Source organism: Corvus kubaryi, unplaced genomic scaffold (assembly GCF_017639235.1).
Source record: "Corvus kubaryi isolate FWS band 111438036 unplaced genomic scaffold, C.kubaryi_AGA036_p1.0 split1-37355, whole genome shotgun sequence".
NCBI lineage: Eukaryota > Metazoa > Chordata > Aves > Passeriformes > Corvidae > Corvus > Corvus kubaryi.
In genome coordinates, this window is record NW_024582078.1 from 2,837,556 (window position 1) to 2,853,346 (window position 15,791).

Below are 15,791 nucleotides of genomic sequence, written 5' to 3' on the forward strand. Positions count from 1 at the left end.
GAACACCCCCCGCTGCCAGAGCCCCGAGGAATGGCCTCTCTCCCTGCAAGGAGCCCTGTCCTCAGCATTCAGCATCCCACTGGACATTCTTCCCAGAGGCAAGGCTGCATTTCCCTGTCACCGGTTTCTTGTTTGTGCTCTAACAAACTCTTTTGTTCTGTGCCAAATGCTTCGACCTTCCATGGAACCCAAGACAGCCAGGAAAGAACTGACGCAAAAATTGCCAAGCATTCCACAAAACCAAGGCTACTCCAGCAACAAGAACCTAAGAAAAAAGTTTCTGTAATGCTGCATTATTTCATTTGTTTTAAAATCACCATGGTACAGAACTAAAACAGAATCTACTCTAAGCCCACCTGCCCTATGCTAAATTAAAAACAAGTTGCGAGGAGCTGCACAAACTGCTCCTGAAGCGACCTACAGAACCAGCAGTTCACAGAAGCGAGCCCCCAGGGAGGCTCTGCCAGGAATGTGATCCGAGGAAAAGCTGGCAGTTACCTGTCAGTGAATGCGGCTGACGAGGCAGCACACGGACAAGGAATATTCCCTTAAGTGACCTGAAAATTGCAGCGGAGAAAAGGCAGCGAAAGCTGCTCCTCTCCCACCTCTCCCTTTTCCATGAGCTTTCCCAGCTGCCTCCTGAGGTTATCATCCTATGTGGACTCGGATTTTTTCCTTAAGAAGCCAAAGCAATCCCGTTCCTGCTCTGCCTGCTGGGTTTTACCTGGTGGAAACCATCCCATCCAGGCTGTGCTTCCATAGGAACTCGGCATTCCCAAAGGAAAACCTCAGTCTCAGCCAGCTGTGACAGAGCAATCTTGGGGAAGCTTCTTGGAGAGCAGCAGGAGCCCAGAAATAGCATTTTTTGGGTCTGACCCTCTGCCCAAAGTGATAAAAAGTTCACGAAGAATTAAGTGCACAAATTTTCACTTTTCAACAGCTAAACTTGGCTTTTCTCCACAGGGGGACAAGGGGGAAGGGAAGCAATTAAATTGCAAGTTTTTAGTGCTCATTGATGAATTTTCAATTCGAATCCCAGCCTGCAAATGTGGCTCTCTCCAAAGTCCACGTATTTGGTAGGCGTAAAATCGGCCAACCTAAACCAACCAAAGTGCTGCTATTTATACATAGCCATAGAAATTTCCCAGAGCAGGCTCTGAACATGCAAACCAAAAAAAAAAAATTCCAGATGCCTGCTCTCCGTGATCATCTGCAGCTTCATTTCTGCATTTCAAAAATAAAAATAATTTTTTTTTTAAAAAAAAAGGTCAATATTGCACATTTTAAGAGCTGCTGGCGCAGGAATTTCCTCCTGCAGCTGCTGATGTCTAAATGTGAAACATTTTTGCCTCTGCCAGGACCCAACAGGGAGACAAGGTCACTCCATGAGCTCACTCCCTGCTTCTCCACCTGAAAAAGGAAATATTCTTTTTCTCCCATTTCCCCCCGGGCAGGTGAACAATGCCCAAAAAAGCGACTCTGTTCCACCCACCTGTCCCAGGTGTCACGTCGGGAACACACAAAAGTGGTTTTTCTGTATCTCAGTGTCAGCTATAGCAAGGTAACATCACTGCAGGGAAAGAAAAGTCTTGGGTGTTGTGGCTTTAAAGGGAATTCCAAGCCTGCAAAAGTGGCAAAAGGAAAAACTCTGGAAAAGCTCGAGTTCACCACTTATCCATGGAATAGGTGCAGTATGTACAGCAAACACTGTCAGCTCCTCGTGCTGGAGAGGGAAAAATCTTCCTCTGCTCATGGCAGCTCGGAGGATGCTGAAGGAAAGAGATGTCTCCATCTGTATTCTGGGAATATTTTATGGAGAAGATCCTCTGACACCCCCAACTCAAACCCAGAAGTTGCTGCCTGACATCTGATGCCCAAATGAGAGGGACACACAGACCCAGGGCCCAACACACCCAGACTGAGGGGCTGAGAGAGGAGAATCTCTCACTCCTTTCACTCCTCAGTTCTCTTAAAAGGCCTCCTGAGGTGTAAAAATCCACCTCCAAATTCCATCTCGTCTCCAATGGCTCTGGAAAGCAATCCTGCATTGTTAATCCAGGACACCGAGGAGGTGAGAGCAGATTTACCACACGGTTGATGCCCCGTGGAACCTTCCCTCAGCCTGACCTGGGGTCAGTACTCCCTCCAAAAAACAAAAACAAAAAAAAAAGCAACAGCTCCACTGCAAAACTTGGGATAAGAGCTGGCAAAAGAGGAGCTTCTCCATGTGGGGAAAAGCAGGAAGCTTTTCCAGAACTGTGGGGAAAGAGGAGCGACATTAACGCTGGGACGTTGCTGTTCTCACCCCGCTGGGGTCTGGAATTCCAGGTCAGGCAGCAACCTCCCCCCAAAAGCACAGGGAAAACCCCCCCATCCTGCTCATCCAGCAGGGAGGTCCCAGGCTCTGGAAGAGGTCTCTGGCACAAGAAATGTTTGGACTCCAGCATTCAAACTCTGTGAGAAGCAAAAGGAGCTCATCCCACCGTTCATGGAAAAGGGAGGGAAGGCAGGGGAGCATCCAAAATCCAGCCCCACCTCTTCTCCCAGGGGCTGTTGGGCCACGCCACCGCTCCACAAAATTGTCCTGGACACAAATTTGAAATAAAATCCTTGGAAAAATGTCTCCCTGAAAGAAAAAAATAACAAAAGAAGAAGAAAAGACAACGCCAGCAGAAAAGCCCCGGCTGCTTTTGTCACTGCACGAGTTGTGGTGCCCGCGGGGCGGAGCTGAGAGCACACACCCCTTTCCCAAGCATTTCCTGGAATGCCAGCTTCCATCAGGATTCGGGGTTCTCCTTGCCAAGCACAGGAAGCAGAAGAACAGAGGGTTTTGTTTTTGTTTTTTTTCCAAGAGTCACAGAGAAAAGCCTCCTCTGGTGCTGTTTGCTGCAGTCAGTGCAGACTCAGGTGCTGCAACACCACCCAAAATTCCTTTTGGACACGGGGAAAATCTTCCAAACCAAGGAGGAGAAGAGACTGGAGCTGCAGCTCCTATTAAGGCGTTTGCATATACATTCCCAACCTGGGTTCTTCCAAAAAAAGGGGGGGGATTTTTGCAAAAAAAAGGCATTTTTTGATTCGGGAATGGCAACAACTACGATCGTTGAGAACCTCTGTGGAATTACAAACTGCTCGTTTTTAAAAAAGGTGGTTCAACAGAAGTGTCCTATCTTTGCCTTGCTTGCCACTGTGTCCTTTCCCAGCAATTCCATGTGCTATGTCTTCTGGAGATCGGGGGAAAAGGGGCCGGGGGTGGAGGGTCCATCCAGTCCAGACAGGGTAAATGGGCCGTGACTGTTCAGCACTGATGGAAACTAAGAGACAAAAGAAGAATCATCAGGCAAAAATCCACTTTTAATTCACTGTTCCTCCCATATCTATGCACAAAGGAGGGAAAAAAAAACCCCAAACGCAACAACAAAACAAAGCAAAACCACCCCAGGCTTCAAAGAATCCTCTTGGCTCGCCAGTTTTAATTAACTTTTTAATGCCAAGCAGTGTCTCAGTGACCCCTGAGCTGAGCACTGCCCCACATCCTCATTAATAAGTGATTTAATCCAGGTTGTGGGGAAAACAGGGTCTAAATCATCCCTCAGTTAATTATCAGCTCTTTCCAGGGTAAAATATCCAGTGTCATTTCTGCCCTCCTTGTTTATTCCCCATCCTCATGGTGCAGATGAGGAATTTCCTTCATCTCCATGGAGATGACAGGTCCCAACCCAGAAGATTTAATTAAATTCTTTAATTTCAATGAAATCAAGTAAAAATGAATTCAATTGATTAAATTTTACCCTTTGCCTCAGCAACCCCAGGCAGCAGATGTGGTAATTCCAGTGCCAGAGTGGAAGGTGAGGGAAAAACATGAGAATTACAACTAAAGGAGGGTTGTTTTTTTTTTTAAATACAGGGGATTTTTGTCCTATATAGTAAAAAAACCCTGGCCTTGGACACTTCCAAGGATTCAGAGGCAGCCACAGCTTCTCTGGGCAACCTGTGCCAGGGCCTCCCCCACCCTCACAGAGGTGAATTTTATGGATTTCTTCCATAAAAATCATCAAAACCTGTGCCACACATCATCACAGAGATCAAACACACATTCTTCCTCCTCACCAGTTGTGAGATTAATTAATATTTTTTCAGCAGGAACGATTAGAACAATCAATAGAGTGGAGATATTCAAAATTCAGGAAAAACCAGACCAAAACAGTTATAGGGAGGAAATTTTTACAGGAAGAACAGACCTAAAAAAGAAAAAAGAATCTCTCTACCAGCAGCCTGTGCCACAGTTAACTTCAAACATTCCTGAAACACCAACATTTAAAATATCCTTAAATAAAACCGGGCAAACACTAAAATTAACGCTCTCAAAAGCTAACATGGGGGTAGAAAACAACAACTCGTGTTTTATTTCCACAGCAGATTTTTTGGGATAAACTGATCCCTGGAAATCCCTGGAGAAAGAACCCTGGGACTCACCTGGAAGAGGGTGTTAGCACCTTGCAACCTGGCAGGGCTGAGAGGAGCCACCGGGCTCAGGGTGCTCCAGAAGTGGATGCTGGAGAGCAGAGGGCTGGGAGTCAGCAGGATGGGAGTCTGAAAATACAGGAGAAAGCAGCTGTGAGAGCCTTTCCCATGGAATTCCAGCCTTCCCCGTGGAATTCCAGCCACAACACCCTCAGCTGCCACAGATTTCAGGAACTCCCCATCCCCTCCTTCCTCCTGCTCCTCCTCCTCCCTGCCAGCCCCATCCGGCTCTCCCTCCCTCCCCTCGCTGAGCAATCCAAGCCCTCTTTTCCCAAATCCTGCTGGAACCCACAGCAGGGCAGCTCCTCCTCCAATCCAGCACCTGGAAAAGTGGGATTATGGATTTAAAAAGGAAAAACAGTGGGTACACACCTGCTCCTGGTGCCACTGACAATGCCAGCAGCAACAAAAGGAATTTCCATCCAGCTCCTGAATATTCCAGGTTCACCAGCCAAGCACTTCCCAGGGTGCCAAAAGAACAACTCCACTTGGATTTTGTTGGGTTTTTTTTCCCCACCCTGCCTTCAGCCATTTCAGTTTTCAACCAGCAGCTTCCCCACGGTTTCACTCTAATTCCGATTTATTGCAGGGGAGAGATTACACAGATACAGAATGATTTAACAGCCCTGCTGGATTCAGTTCTCTTCCAAGTTTTCCATGAGACATGAAAGCTCTCCTTTCCCACACAAAGATAACAACCAAATTAAGCAGCTGCTCTTATTGCTGCTCGCTCACAAGACTTTGGCTTTAACTAAATGCTACTGACTGAGTGAAAAAAGCTGAACAGACACCTCTGTGGGTCTCTGTTTTTGAAGGATTTTCAGGCCCAGCTGAAGGATTTAGGGTTTCTGGAATAATTCAGTATCCCCCTGGCAATTTACAAAGATCCTGCTGGGGCTGGTTTGGGTTCTGCCTCCACATGCCAGCCCTGTGTGCAGGGCTGAAACAGCACCTGGGCACACTTTGGGGTGAATTAACACCAACTGTGATTCAAACTTGTGTTTGATTAAAAAACAACAACCAGGGAGTGACATCCTGAGTTTCAAACCTCCGCACGCAATCAAGTATTCATTTTCCACTTGCTGTTTTCATCACTATTGTTAGTTTAAAAAAAAAAAAAAAAAAAAAAAACAAGAACAAAAAACCAGGAAAGGAATTTGGTTACCTGAGAGAAAAGTGCTGGAGTAAGAGAAGCAGTTGGGAGAGAAGGACTCAGGATGCCCAGAGGACTTGGATCGCTGCCTGTGATGACCAGAGTGGGAGCCAACTCCAGCCCTTTGGGTTTTTTAGATCTGGAGAGGTGATTGGCAAATTCCTTCTCCAGCACAGCTGAATCCTGCTGCTCTTTGGGCTCTGGGGATTGGTGCTGGAGGCTCTGGGCCTGCTCCAGCTGCTGGGAAGCCACGGATTCGATGTCCGTGTCAATGTCCAGGTCGGGGTTGGAGCTCAGGGGCGGCGAGGGGGGCGTGGAGGGGACCTGGAGGGTGGGAGAGACTGAGGACATGGGGGGGGTCGGGGTGAAGCTGGTGCTCAAGTTTGGCAAAGGTGCTGGAGGAGCTTCGGGGACGGTCAGCTTGGGCAGGACAAGCGTCTCCAGGGTCTGCAGAGTCTCCTCCGAGCCCAGGGGAAGCGAGGCGGACACGGTGGGGGTGGCAGAAGCCGTGGAAGTGACAGCCACTGCTGAAGTGGTGGAGACCAGGGGGGCAGAGGGAGGCTTTTTGGAGGGCATGGTGACAAACTTGATGACAGAGGGGGTGGGGTCCTGAGGTTTCTTCTCCGCCAGCTTCTCGGCTGGGTTCTCGATCTTGATGGACCTGAAGAGCTTCACGCTGGAGGAGTTGAGGGAGTTGAGGGTGAAGGAGGAGTACAGGCCTGAGTGGATGTAGTCGTTGCGGCTGGAGGACTTAGCACAGGACTGGGATTTCTCCTTCCCACAGTTTTCCACGTCCTTGGGAGCGCTGGTCACCTCCCCAAAGCCGGGCATTTCGGGGTCTCCCTCGATCCGGCCCACGACGAGCGGATCCATGTTCAGGATCTCCGGGTACGACACGAACTTGTACACAAACTTCTTCCCATTCACCTTCTTAATGATATTCTGTGGGGAAGAAGACAAAGTATATTTAGACCTTCTTCAGATTAATTTTCTTCCTACAAACACTGCCTAAAATAGGCAGAGGAATTAAAGGCTGTAATCTTTCAGCAAAAAAAAAAAAAAAAAAGGTTCTTTTTTCCCTGTTTTAAAAACACCCTGTGTGTTCCAGTTCTGCTCCCAGAGCTGGCAGACAAAACACTGCAACAGGTGAGCTCAACCTGACATTAAACATACTAAAACCAGCCTAAAAACTGCCAAGAAGTCCTGTTTAACATCTTAAATTAAATTAAAAATATCCATTATTCCCATCAAGGATCTCTGGGTACAAGATCCACAAGGAGCTGGGTACACTAAGGGTAACTGAATAGCAGAACTTGCTAAAGGGTTTCTCCAGGATTGCAGAATTGAGAGCTCGTACTTCAAATCAAACCACCTTTATTCTTAATAAGATGATAATAAAGGAAAATAAGCAGCTGAACCAGTCAGCAGAATGCAGGCTAATCAGCTATTTCAATACCACAGAACTGCATCTGTCAAACTTGTTTTCCTCCTCAGTGAAATGCCACACACACTTTGGACTTGAGATTATCCTTATTTATCATTCCGTGATTGTTGTTGAGATCTCTCAGTGCACCAAGGCAGATTTGTGCCACCCAGCAATGAACACCAGCAACTTCCCACCTGCTCCAGGCTCCTCAGGAACTGGGGTTTATTTTTATCTGCTCCACTCACACAAGAGAAGTCGTGGGATAAAGGGAAACAAAGGTGAGACCTGAAGGTGTTGGATAAACAAAAGCTTCTTACTCTGCTGGGCTGAAAACAGTGGCCAAACTAAAGGTGAAGCTCTGAACACACAGAGAAAATAAAGATACTTTGGGTTGAAAAATGTTTATTTTGAAGCCCCTTCATAGAGAAAGCTGCAAAAAGAGCTGAAAGTGGTGCAACAGTCACCCCCTCCATCATCATCCCCTCCCAGTATTGCTTTAACTGGAGTGCTGAGGATTTTAACCCTTGCAAGGGTGTGTCTTTTTGGAAAGGGAATTAGGATCCAGAGACAGATTTGTATCACCAAACACACCGAGACAACACTTTGCACAAAGCCACCAGAACCTCACAAAACAACCAGCGAGGAGGAAACAGCGCACCGATAAACGAAATTAAAAACCAAAACAGCACCTTTAAACAAAGCAGCACAACTTCCTTCGACCTGGCAGAGACACAGCGGTGACACCCCTCCCCTGGAGGAGGGAATGCAGGAGCAAACAAAGCTCCTTAGGCTGCTGAGAGGGATGAGGATTGGAGCAGGATTTCCCCCCTACCTTCACGTAGTAGTAGCGCAGCGCCCGACTGAGTTTATCATAGTTCATGCTGGGCTTGTTCTTGCGGATCCCCCAGAGCCTGGCCACCTCCTCTGCCTGCAGCAGCTTGAACTCGCCGTCGTTGGAGGTCCAGCAGATGATATTCTTGTTCTGGGGCTCTTGGAGCAGCTGGAGGAGGAACTGCCACAGGGTGATGGCACTGTCCATAGCAGAGAGCTGCAATTCACAAAGGCAGGTTAAGCCCGGAGCATTTCCCTGCTCTCCCTACAAGGGGGGGAAAATGGAGCAGGGATTGTTATTTCCAAAGCCAGCAAGAGTAAAAAATTATTAGTCACCAGTCGTGAAAGATGTTCCCTGCAGAACCGAGGGGCTGAGTGCCAACTCCGGCGTCTCCTCCCACATGTCAGTACTTTTCACATGGGTTATATTTAGCCTCATTTAACTAAATCAGGTCACTTTGGGTAAGTTGCAGTGAGTCACTACCCCCAAAAAAATGTTTCTAAGTTGTTCCATGTTCACCCACTCTGGCTTGTGCTGCTCTGTGAGAAACAGCTCAGGTACACCCAGGTAGGAATCAAACCACCCCCTCACCTCCTCCTTTCCGTACCTGCTCCCACCTCGGAGAGAACTCAGCACAACGAGGAACTGCAAAGCTCCAAGAAGAAGATGCCAGAGCAAAATCAGCTCCATTTTCCTTCAGTTTCCATTCCTGCCTCTTTACCAGCAGCCCTCTCAATCACCCCGAATCTCTCCTTCAAAGCTTTCTTTCCCAGGTATCACCCATTTTTTTAATGAGAGTAAACATAAAACTAAATTTAAATTATTTCAAATACTGCCTTTGCTCGGCTCTTAATTCCTGCCATGTCTTACCCACGTCAGTGATTTAGGCTGGGACTTTCTAGAACTGATATCTGCCAGTTGATTCCTGCACTGAAGTTGCAGATGCATAAATTCATCAAGGACAGACCAGGCAGAGATAATGTTTTACCTTGACCATATCTGACTGCACCAAACAGCATTCCCACAAATATTTTTAAGCGGAACCCTCATCGTTCTGTACAAGATACACTGTGAATTAAACTAGACAAAATATTAATTCAGCATCTCCTATAGATTCTCTTAGTCCAGAACTGTTTAATTAACACACCTTAAACTTCTTCCTGTGAAATAAAAACAGAGGAAAAATGCTCTGGAATAGTGAATTACACTAAAAATACATATAATCACTGTATTTTCCCCCCTAAGTAAAGGGGGTCCAGGGGCTCCATCTGGATGAACTTGATACTCAAAACACTATTCCCAAGCTCCAAAACAAAGGCATCAAGCCCAGCCTCAGGGAGCAGGAGCCAGGCTGGTGTTGGTTGAAGTCCCTGTGCACACAGGGCTCAGTTTAAGATCCAGCTGGGCCTGCCAGCTCATCTTTGCTCCCAAAGCCTTTTATTTCAATCTCATTAGTGCCCAGCACTTATCCAGCCCTATATAAGGAAGGGAACTGTCTCCACGGGAGAGGCTGAGCCCTGGGACAGGATTAGAGCTGACAGCTCACACAGGGCTCTCAGGGAAACGAGGCGCCCCGGGGCAGGTACCTTTCTGGGCACAGCCCATGGCATTCCAGCCCTTCTGCAGAATCCCTGCCTCATGGCACACGCTGATGTGACATTGATCCAGCCAGGTAAAATTGCTGCAATTACATGGAACAATCTCAAAATGAAGGACACCCACACCCCCTCGTTAGGCTGGCCCGAGGTGCTTTCCCCGTTAATTACTGCACACGTACAGCTCCCTGCTTGCCCAAATTAATTGCTCGGCACTCGAAGAAACTGGAGGCTGTGCTTCCAGACTCTTCCCACACTGCTCTGTGCTGTGCCAGCTGATCCATACAGGATTTAGGGACCAGGCAAACACCTTCAAACTCCTCCAGGACCGCCTGGTGTTGCCATTTGCCACCGACATCCCAGATCTGCAACGCCGGGGCTGTGCCTTGTTATCCACGGGGATGATGCAGCCACACGTGGTGGCATGGAGAGCACGAGGACTTGGTTCTGCCACCCTGCAGAGCTGTCAGGAGCAGTGAGATGTGCTAAGAGAGAGCAGGGAAACGAAGCTGAGTGATTATTCCCACGCTGCGTTTATCTCCAGCACTCCGGGAGCACTGCACCAAACGGCACTGACTGATGCAACGTGGAAATCAGATTAGCAACAGGATTTCACAGTGGCAAAGGCTCTTCTTTTTTTCACCCCTCCTGCTAAAAATCCACGCACCTTTCATCCCAGAATTTAACTGGTGTTCTTTCATGAAGCTGCCTCCCTTTAGGCAGTCCCACCTTGCTGTTAATCCCAAGCTGACCAAAGCCAAGTGTTGCTGCCCAGCTCACAGCTGGGCTGGAATGCAGCTGGAGATGCACAGAGCTGCCAGAGCAGCACAAAGTTCTGTAAAACAGCACAGTGGCCAAAAGGATGGAAGAGACCAGAGATTAAAAAGCAAAACAAACACCTTTCCCAGAGATGAGCTAAGTTGTTCTGAGGAGCGTTTACCAAAGTTGTTGAAGAGTTCACGCTGCTCAAATCCTGCTGTTTTCCAGCTGGAAGGATCCTCCTGCCAGGGGCAGAGTTACAGACTGTACTGGAGTGCAATTTTGATCAAGTTCCTCCTGATGTTTCTGGCATTTGCAGCTTCAGGCACGTCACGATTCTGTCCGTCACTTGGAGGACACATTGCACAGCCCCAGCCTGAAAAAAGCCTTGTCTAAGAAACACTAAAAGGGTGGAGAGGTCTCCCTTATTCCCTGGCTGTCACAGAACAGGAGCTGAGAGTACTCTGGGATTGTTCCTGGAGGGGTTTTACTGGGTATAACAGAATGAATATTCCTCTTTATTAAATATCCACTGCGTTCATCCCCAGGCAATGATGGAGAGCCTGCAGTGCAACCTCATGGAAACCTCAAAGAAATGGGGAATATGGAGTTTTTCTGGAGATTTTATACAAAGGGAAGGCTAGAAAACAACCTTGGTCAAAGCAGTGGGATCACAGGTGGATTTTACCCCTTCAGAGTCCAGGAGCAAGCTGTTACCTGGGAAAGTCCAATGTGTATTAGGAGACAATGTTGTGTTATGAACTAACACATCTCATTTAGCTTTAGTACCCAAGTTGCTTTGATACAGCATGAGAATACATCCAAAAAAATGCTGTTTCTTCAGGAAGAAGCAGAATATAAAAAACCATCACAGAAGATGCAAAATTAAAACCAGCACAGGTGAGCCAAGCACTTCTCTTTGCCTGAGAACCACCAAAAGCGGGGAAAAGGTTTTTCTTTCTGCAGCCCCTGGGGCAGGAGGAAGCTGCTGCCTGTCCTGAGCCCTACCTTTGGCACCACAGGGATGAGAAGTGGCTCAAGAACCCCCTGTCCCACTCCTACCCTACATTACTGAGGGTGAAATGTTCTCTGATGATCTGTAAACAGCATTTCAACGTTTCAAATTTCCTCAAAAGGCCCCAACTCCTCCTCTCACAGCTCCCCACCAGCACAAAACCCCTCCTAAGCCCCACTGCTTCTCCTCCACGATGAACACACCAATAATTACAAACACACCACTGCAAAACATCCTTTTGCTGAAGGCTCTTTTTCCTCCTAAGAGCCCGAGGAGAAAGGAAAAGGCCTCACTGGAAAAGGGAATGAGGCAGAGAGGCAAGAGCCTTTCCCCTCCTGCACCATGTGAGCAGGAGGAAAAAATAGTTGCTAGAGGCAGAGGGCAGCTCTGCTTTGTAATGAGGGAGCTAAAATAGAGCACTATTATTGTCTTGAGATCTTCTCCGACGCCTACGGATGACCCTCGGAGTTCAGCAGGAGCTGGCAGGGTTCGGCTGCGCAGCTCCAAACACGAGCACAGCAAACCTGAGCCTCCTCCTGCTGCTGCAGCTCTGCTGGAGGCCTGGGCTTTGCAAAGCCTTGAGTTTATCCTGAAAAGCCAGGATTTGGGAATTTGTCTCTTTTCCGGTGACTTCTCCCCTGTGGCACTGGCAGCTCGGTGCGATCCATGGGATTACAGAGCCCGGAGGCTCGGCTTTTCCTGGGAATGTGAGGGTGCAAGAAGGGCTGACACCGAGGAGTTTAGGAAGTGGCACGGTCTCCCCCGTGGGCAGCAGCTGCACTGCCTGTGGCACAATAAATCCAAATATTCACCCTCTGTGCTCCAAAAGAACCCCTCTCCACGCCCCGGGAAGGGAGCAAAGGCGGGATGTGGGGTGTTAGGCCTGCCCTAAACCCCTCCTTCGAGGTCTTCTGGCAGATTTCCTGTGCTTTGACTCAACACCAAATACTCTCCAATAATCTTTCACCTCCATTTGTTGCAGCAGCATCTGCAGCCTGATGACTTCTGCAGATGGGCTGAATAAAAAGCCTTGTCAGGCCCCCACACAGGAACAAAGGCCCAGAGGAAAGGAAGGATGTCACAGCCACGCAGCAAAATCATCCCCAGCACGGCTGAACTGGCACGGTGACAGCTGTCCCAGTGTCACAGCGAGGGGACGGCCCCAAAAGGTGGCCTGGGAAGCAGCAGCGAGCAAGAGGAAACTCAGGGAGCCACAGAAACAGCTCCCAGCTCCAAAACAAAAACTGAAATAAAAGGCAGCAACAGGTTTGGGGGAGCTCACAGTGCAGGTGAGCAAATCAAGGCCTCAATTCCAGGAAATTCCAGGAGAGCAGAGCTTGCTCTGGGATTGCAGCATACGAGCGCTGAGCTGCTCAGCCTTCACCTCCCAAAGCCATTCCCAGGGATTTTTAGCACTTTGGGAAGGCCACGGTGTGTGAGCAGGAGGAATTCCGTAGACAATAATAACTCCTGCTCTGTTGTGCAATATTCCTGGGGACACAAGGCCTCGGTGGCTGTTCCAGGAAAACAAACAGCGGAGTTGGGTGAAGGAGACTTTTGGAGGTCACAGGCCCAAGCCCACATTACAAACCTCCAAGTCTGAGCAGGATTTTCCCTCTCTTTGCCCAATTAAATAAATGAATAAATAAATGGGTGCCCCATCCCTTTCATTGTAGTGGCAGGTGTGATACAGCTGATGAAGTATCCAGTTCAGTGGTTATCAAAATAAAACCAAGCAACAATTTCATCAGCAGTATCCCATTCCTAATAAACCTTTCCCAAAAGCTTTTCCAGCTCCCAGGGCTGTGACTCACCTGAAGTGGTACTTTTAGGATTTTATCAATTTTAATTAATTTTAGAAAGAGCGTACTGTCAAAAAAAACCCCAGAAATCCACAAACCTGCTGCCCAAAACTCCATACCCTGATGTGGTGGGAAGCACGGAAAGGAACTGAGTCCTTTTCCAGAGCACACAGACAGGTGAAACGTCAGGTAAAAGCCTCTTGTATGTGTAAAATAAAGGAACTGAACAAGGAATCCAAACTAGACATGCAGAATTCTACACCTCCCTTAAAAAATTCCAACCCCTGGCAGCTCTCCAAGGAGTAATCAAATCATACCATCTCTAACAAAACTAACAAAAATCAGGCAAAAATAAGGAAAAAACACCCCAAACTGCAATAAATTCTTGTTTTCCCCTTGGCTCCTGCATTCCCTGCACCGTTGTTCCCAATCCAGGCAGGAAAATCAGCCTGTTGTGCAGGAGAAGCTGTGGTTATCGAGGCAGGAAGTCCCTTGGAAGGAAATGCTGAAGGATGTCCTCATGATAAGAGCTGCTCCAGAGTTTTCATTGCCTAATCCCACTCCAAGCCTCTCTTTTTCTTAACCCAAAACAAATGTTGCAATAAATTTTGTCTCCCTGGCTCAAAAATTAAGTCACTGGAGACGAAATTAAGGTGTTTTAGCAAATATTTGGGAGGTTAGGAACCAACTGTTTCAGCTTTTTAAGCCCTGAGAAAGAAGTATTTATTTTTTCTTCGTATTTTCCATTTTTTCCTCAGTATTTTCTGGCCTTCCCTGCCTTTCTGAATTAGCCAGGATCGGGAACAAACCATGAAGGACAACAATGACATCAGGATTTCCATGGGACTCACGGCTGCGGACGCAGGCTGGCAGCAGATGAGCCCAACAGCTTTTTTTGGGGATATTTTAATCCTGATGCAGAGACAAAGGGGCCCCCCTTTTGTTATCAAATATGATTTTGGTTATCACGGCTGACTTTTAATGTTTCACCTGATGGAAAACGGCAAAAAAAGGGGATTTCAAAGCCCACTCCATGTAATTCCTGCAGCTGCTACAATCACTCTGCTCCTCCATCCCTGCCTGGGGACGGCTGACATCCCAACACCGACAGTTTTATGGACAGACCCAATTTCCCTGATTTTCCACACTTGGATGGGCATTATCCCTTTTTTACCTCTCTTTTTTTTTCAGGATATGAGAGCGCAGGGAAGGTTTAGGACCCACAGAGGGGATAGGAAACTTCAAAACCAAAACGCCTTTGATCAGTTTGTGACCCTGCTGGGGATTGTTCCTGAGTAAGCCGTAAAAACACTGATTTCCTGGAAGCTCCTAAGGAGATTACACTCGCTTCCTCCTCATCTGCCACCACCATGGGCTGAGGGCAGTGTTTACCAACAGCAGATTAAATTGGCTTCCACGGGCACAATCCCTCTGCTGGAAGGAAAAGCATCCCCGGTTGAGAGCAGGAATAATCCCAAAGCACAGGTTAAAACGCTTTCTGTCCATCCCAACCGGATCGTGAAAAGGAAGTCTCCTTTCAGCTGGAAAAGCAGCTCCTGAACAATGTTTATGGTACACTCAGCCCCGTTGCCATGGCGATGGAACAACTATTCCCTGCAAACAGGCGCGGAGACCCTAAAAATAAACAGCCCGACCGAAATCACGCACACGCCGCCGCGTCAGGCACTGGGATCGCGTTTGGTGGGAATGGGATGAGGGGAGAGAAATCCTAATAACGACTGGAGCCGGCAGCCTCCAAAGCAAACCCCTGCCTTCCTCAGGAGCTGCTCCTTGAAAATCGGCACAGCTCTGGATGCTGGCAGGGCACAGGGGGGTGTTGGAGGTGGCACACAGGTAATGTGTGTGTGTGTGTGTGTGTGTGTGTGTGTGTGTGTATAAGCGCACAGCAAATAAAAAGCAGGATTTGCATACTTTCCCCTCCACCTCTCCTATTGATGTGGGCAGGAATCCACCCAGTTCGGAGAGGGGAGTGCGGGAGGATGAAAAAAAAAAAGAATAGTGGTGGAGTGAGGAATTAAAAAAAACCCAGCAACCATTGGATCCAACCAGCCCTTGGAGCCAAATAACCAAACCCTGGAGCCACCAACAAGCCCTGGATCCGAACAACTGCTGGACTCAACCAACAAAGCTCTGCACCCAAAAACCTCCAGGATCCCACCAACCAACTCCTGGATCCAGAAATTCCCTGGATCCCACCAAGCAGCCCCTGAATCCAAACAACCCCTGGACCCAAACAACCAATCCCTAGACCCAAAAATTTCCCGGATCCCACCCACCAAACCCTGGATCCAAACAACCCCTGGACCCAAAAATCTCCCGGATCCCACCAACCAACCCCAGCACCGAAACAACCAAGCGACTCAACCAAGCCGCCCCTGGATCCAAACCAAGCCCTGGCTCCCTCCAGCCCCTGGATCCAGCCTCTCGCTGGGCCTTGTTCCAGCACAGAGCGCCAGGCGGGGCAGCGCTGGGGGACACCGACCGCACTCCGCAGCCCCCGCTCCCCGGCCCGGCGCTCCCCCCCGCACCCCCCCGCCCCCGCTCACCGAGGAGGAGCCCCGCCGGTGCCCGGGTGCCGTCGGGTGCCGGTGCTGGGCGCGGCCCCCCCGCCGTCCCTCATGCCCGGCCCGGCCGCCGGGGCCGCATCCCGGGGCGGGCGGGCGC

At 48.7% G+C, this 15,791-nt stretch overlaps 1 protein-coding gene across 4 annotated transcripts in view; it reads right to left on the bottom strand.

Moving 5' to 3' along the window:
- Nucleotides 1-2,793: 2,793 nt before the first annotated feature.
- Nucleotides 2,794-15,791, bottom strand: part of ELK4 (ETS transcription factor ELK4) — a 17,902-nt gene continuing 4,904 nt past the window's right edge. Inside the window, exons 1-5 of one of the 4 annotated variants that reach the window (XM_042013622.1) lie at nt 15,674-15,782; nt 7,936-8,151; nt 5,690-6,619; nt 4,477-4,593; nt 2,794-3,314 (exon numbers count right to left, since the gene is read on the bottom strand). In XM_042013622.1, the coding sequence (XP_041869556.1) occupies nt 3,216-3,314; nt 4,477-4,593; nt 5,690-6,619; nt 7,936-8,142 (1,353 nt within the window). In that variant the 5' untranslated portion in view covers nt 8,143-8,151; nt 15,674-15,782 and the 3' untranslated portion in view covers nt 2,794-3,215. Of the gene's footprint in view, nt 3,315-4,476; nt 4,594-5,689; nt 6,620-7,935; nt 8,152-8,270; nt 8,487-10,197; nt 11,446-15,673; nt 15,783-15,791 lie in introns of those variants that run through there. The other 3 variants (XM_042013624.1, XM_042013623.1, XM_042013625.1) reach the window with 3 other exon arrangements.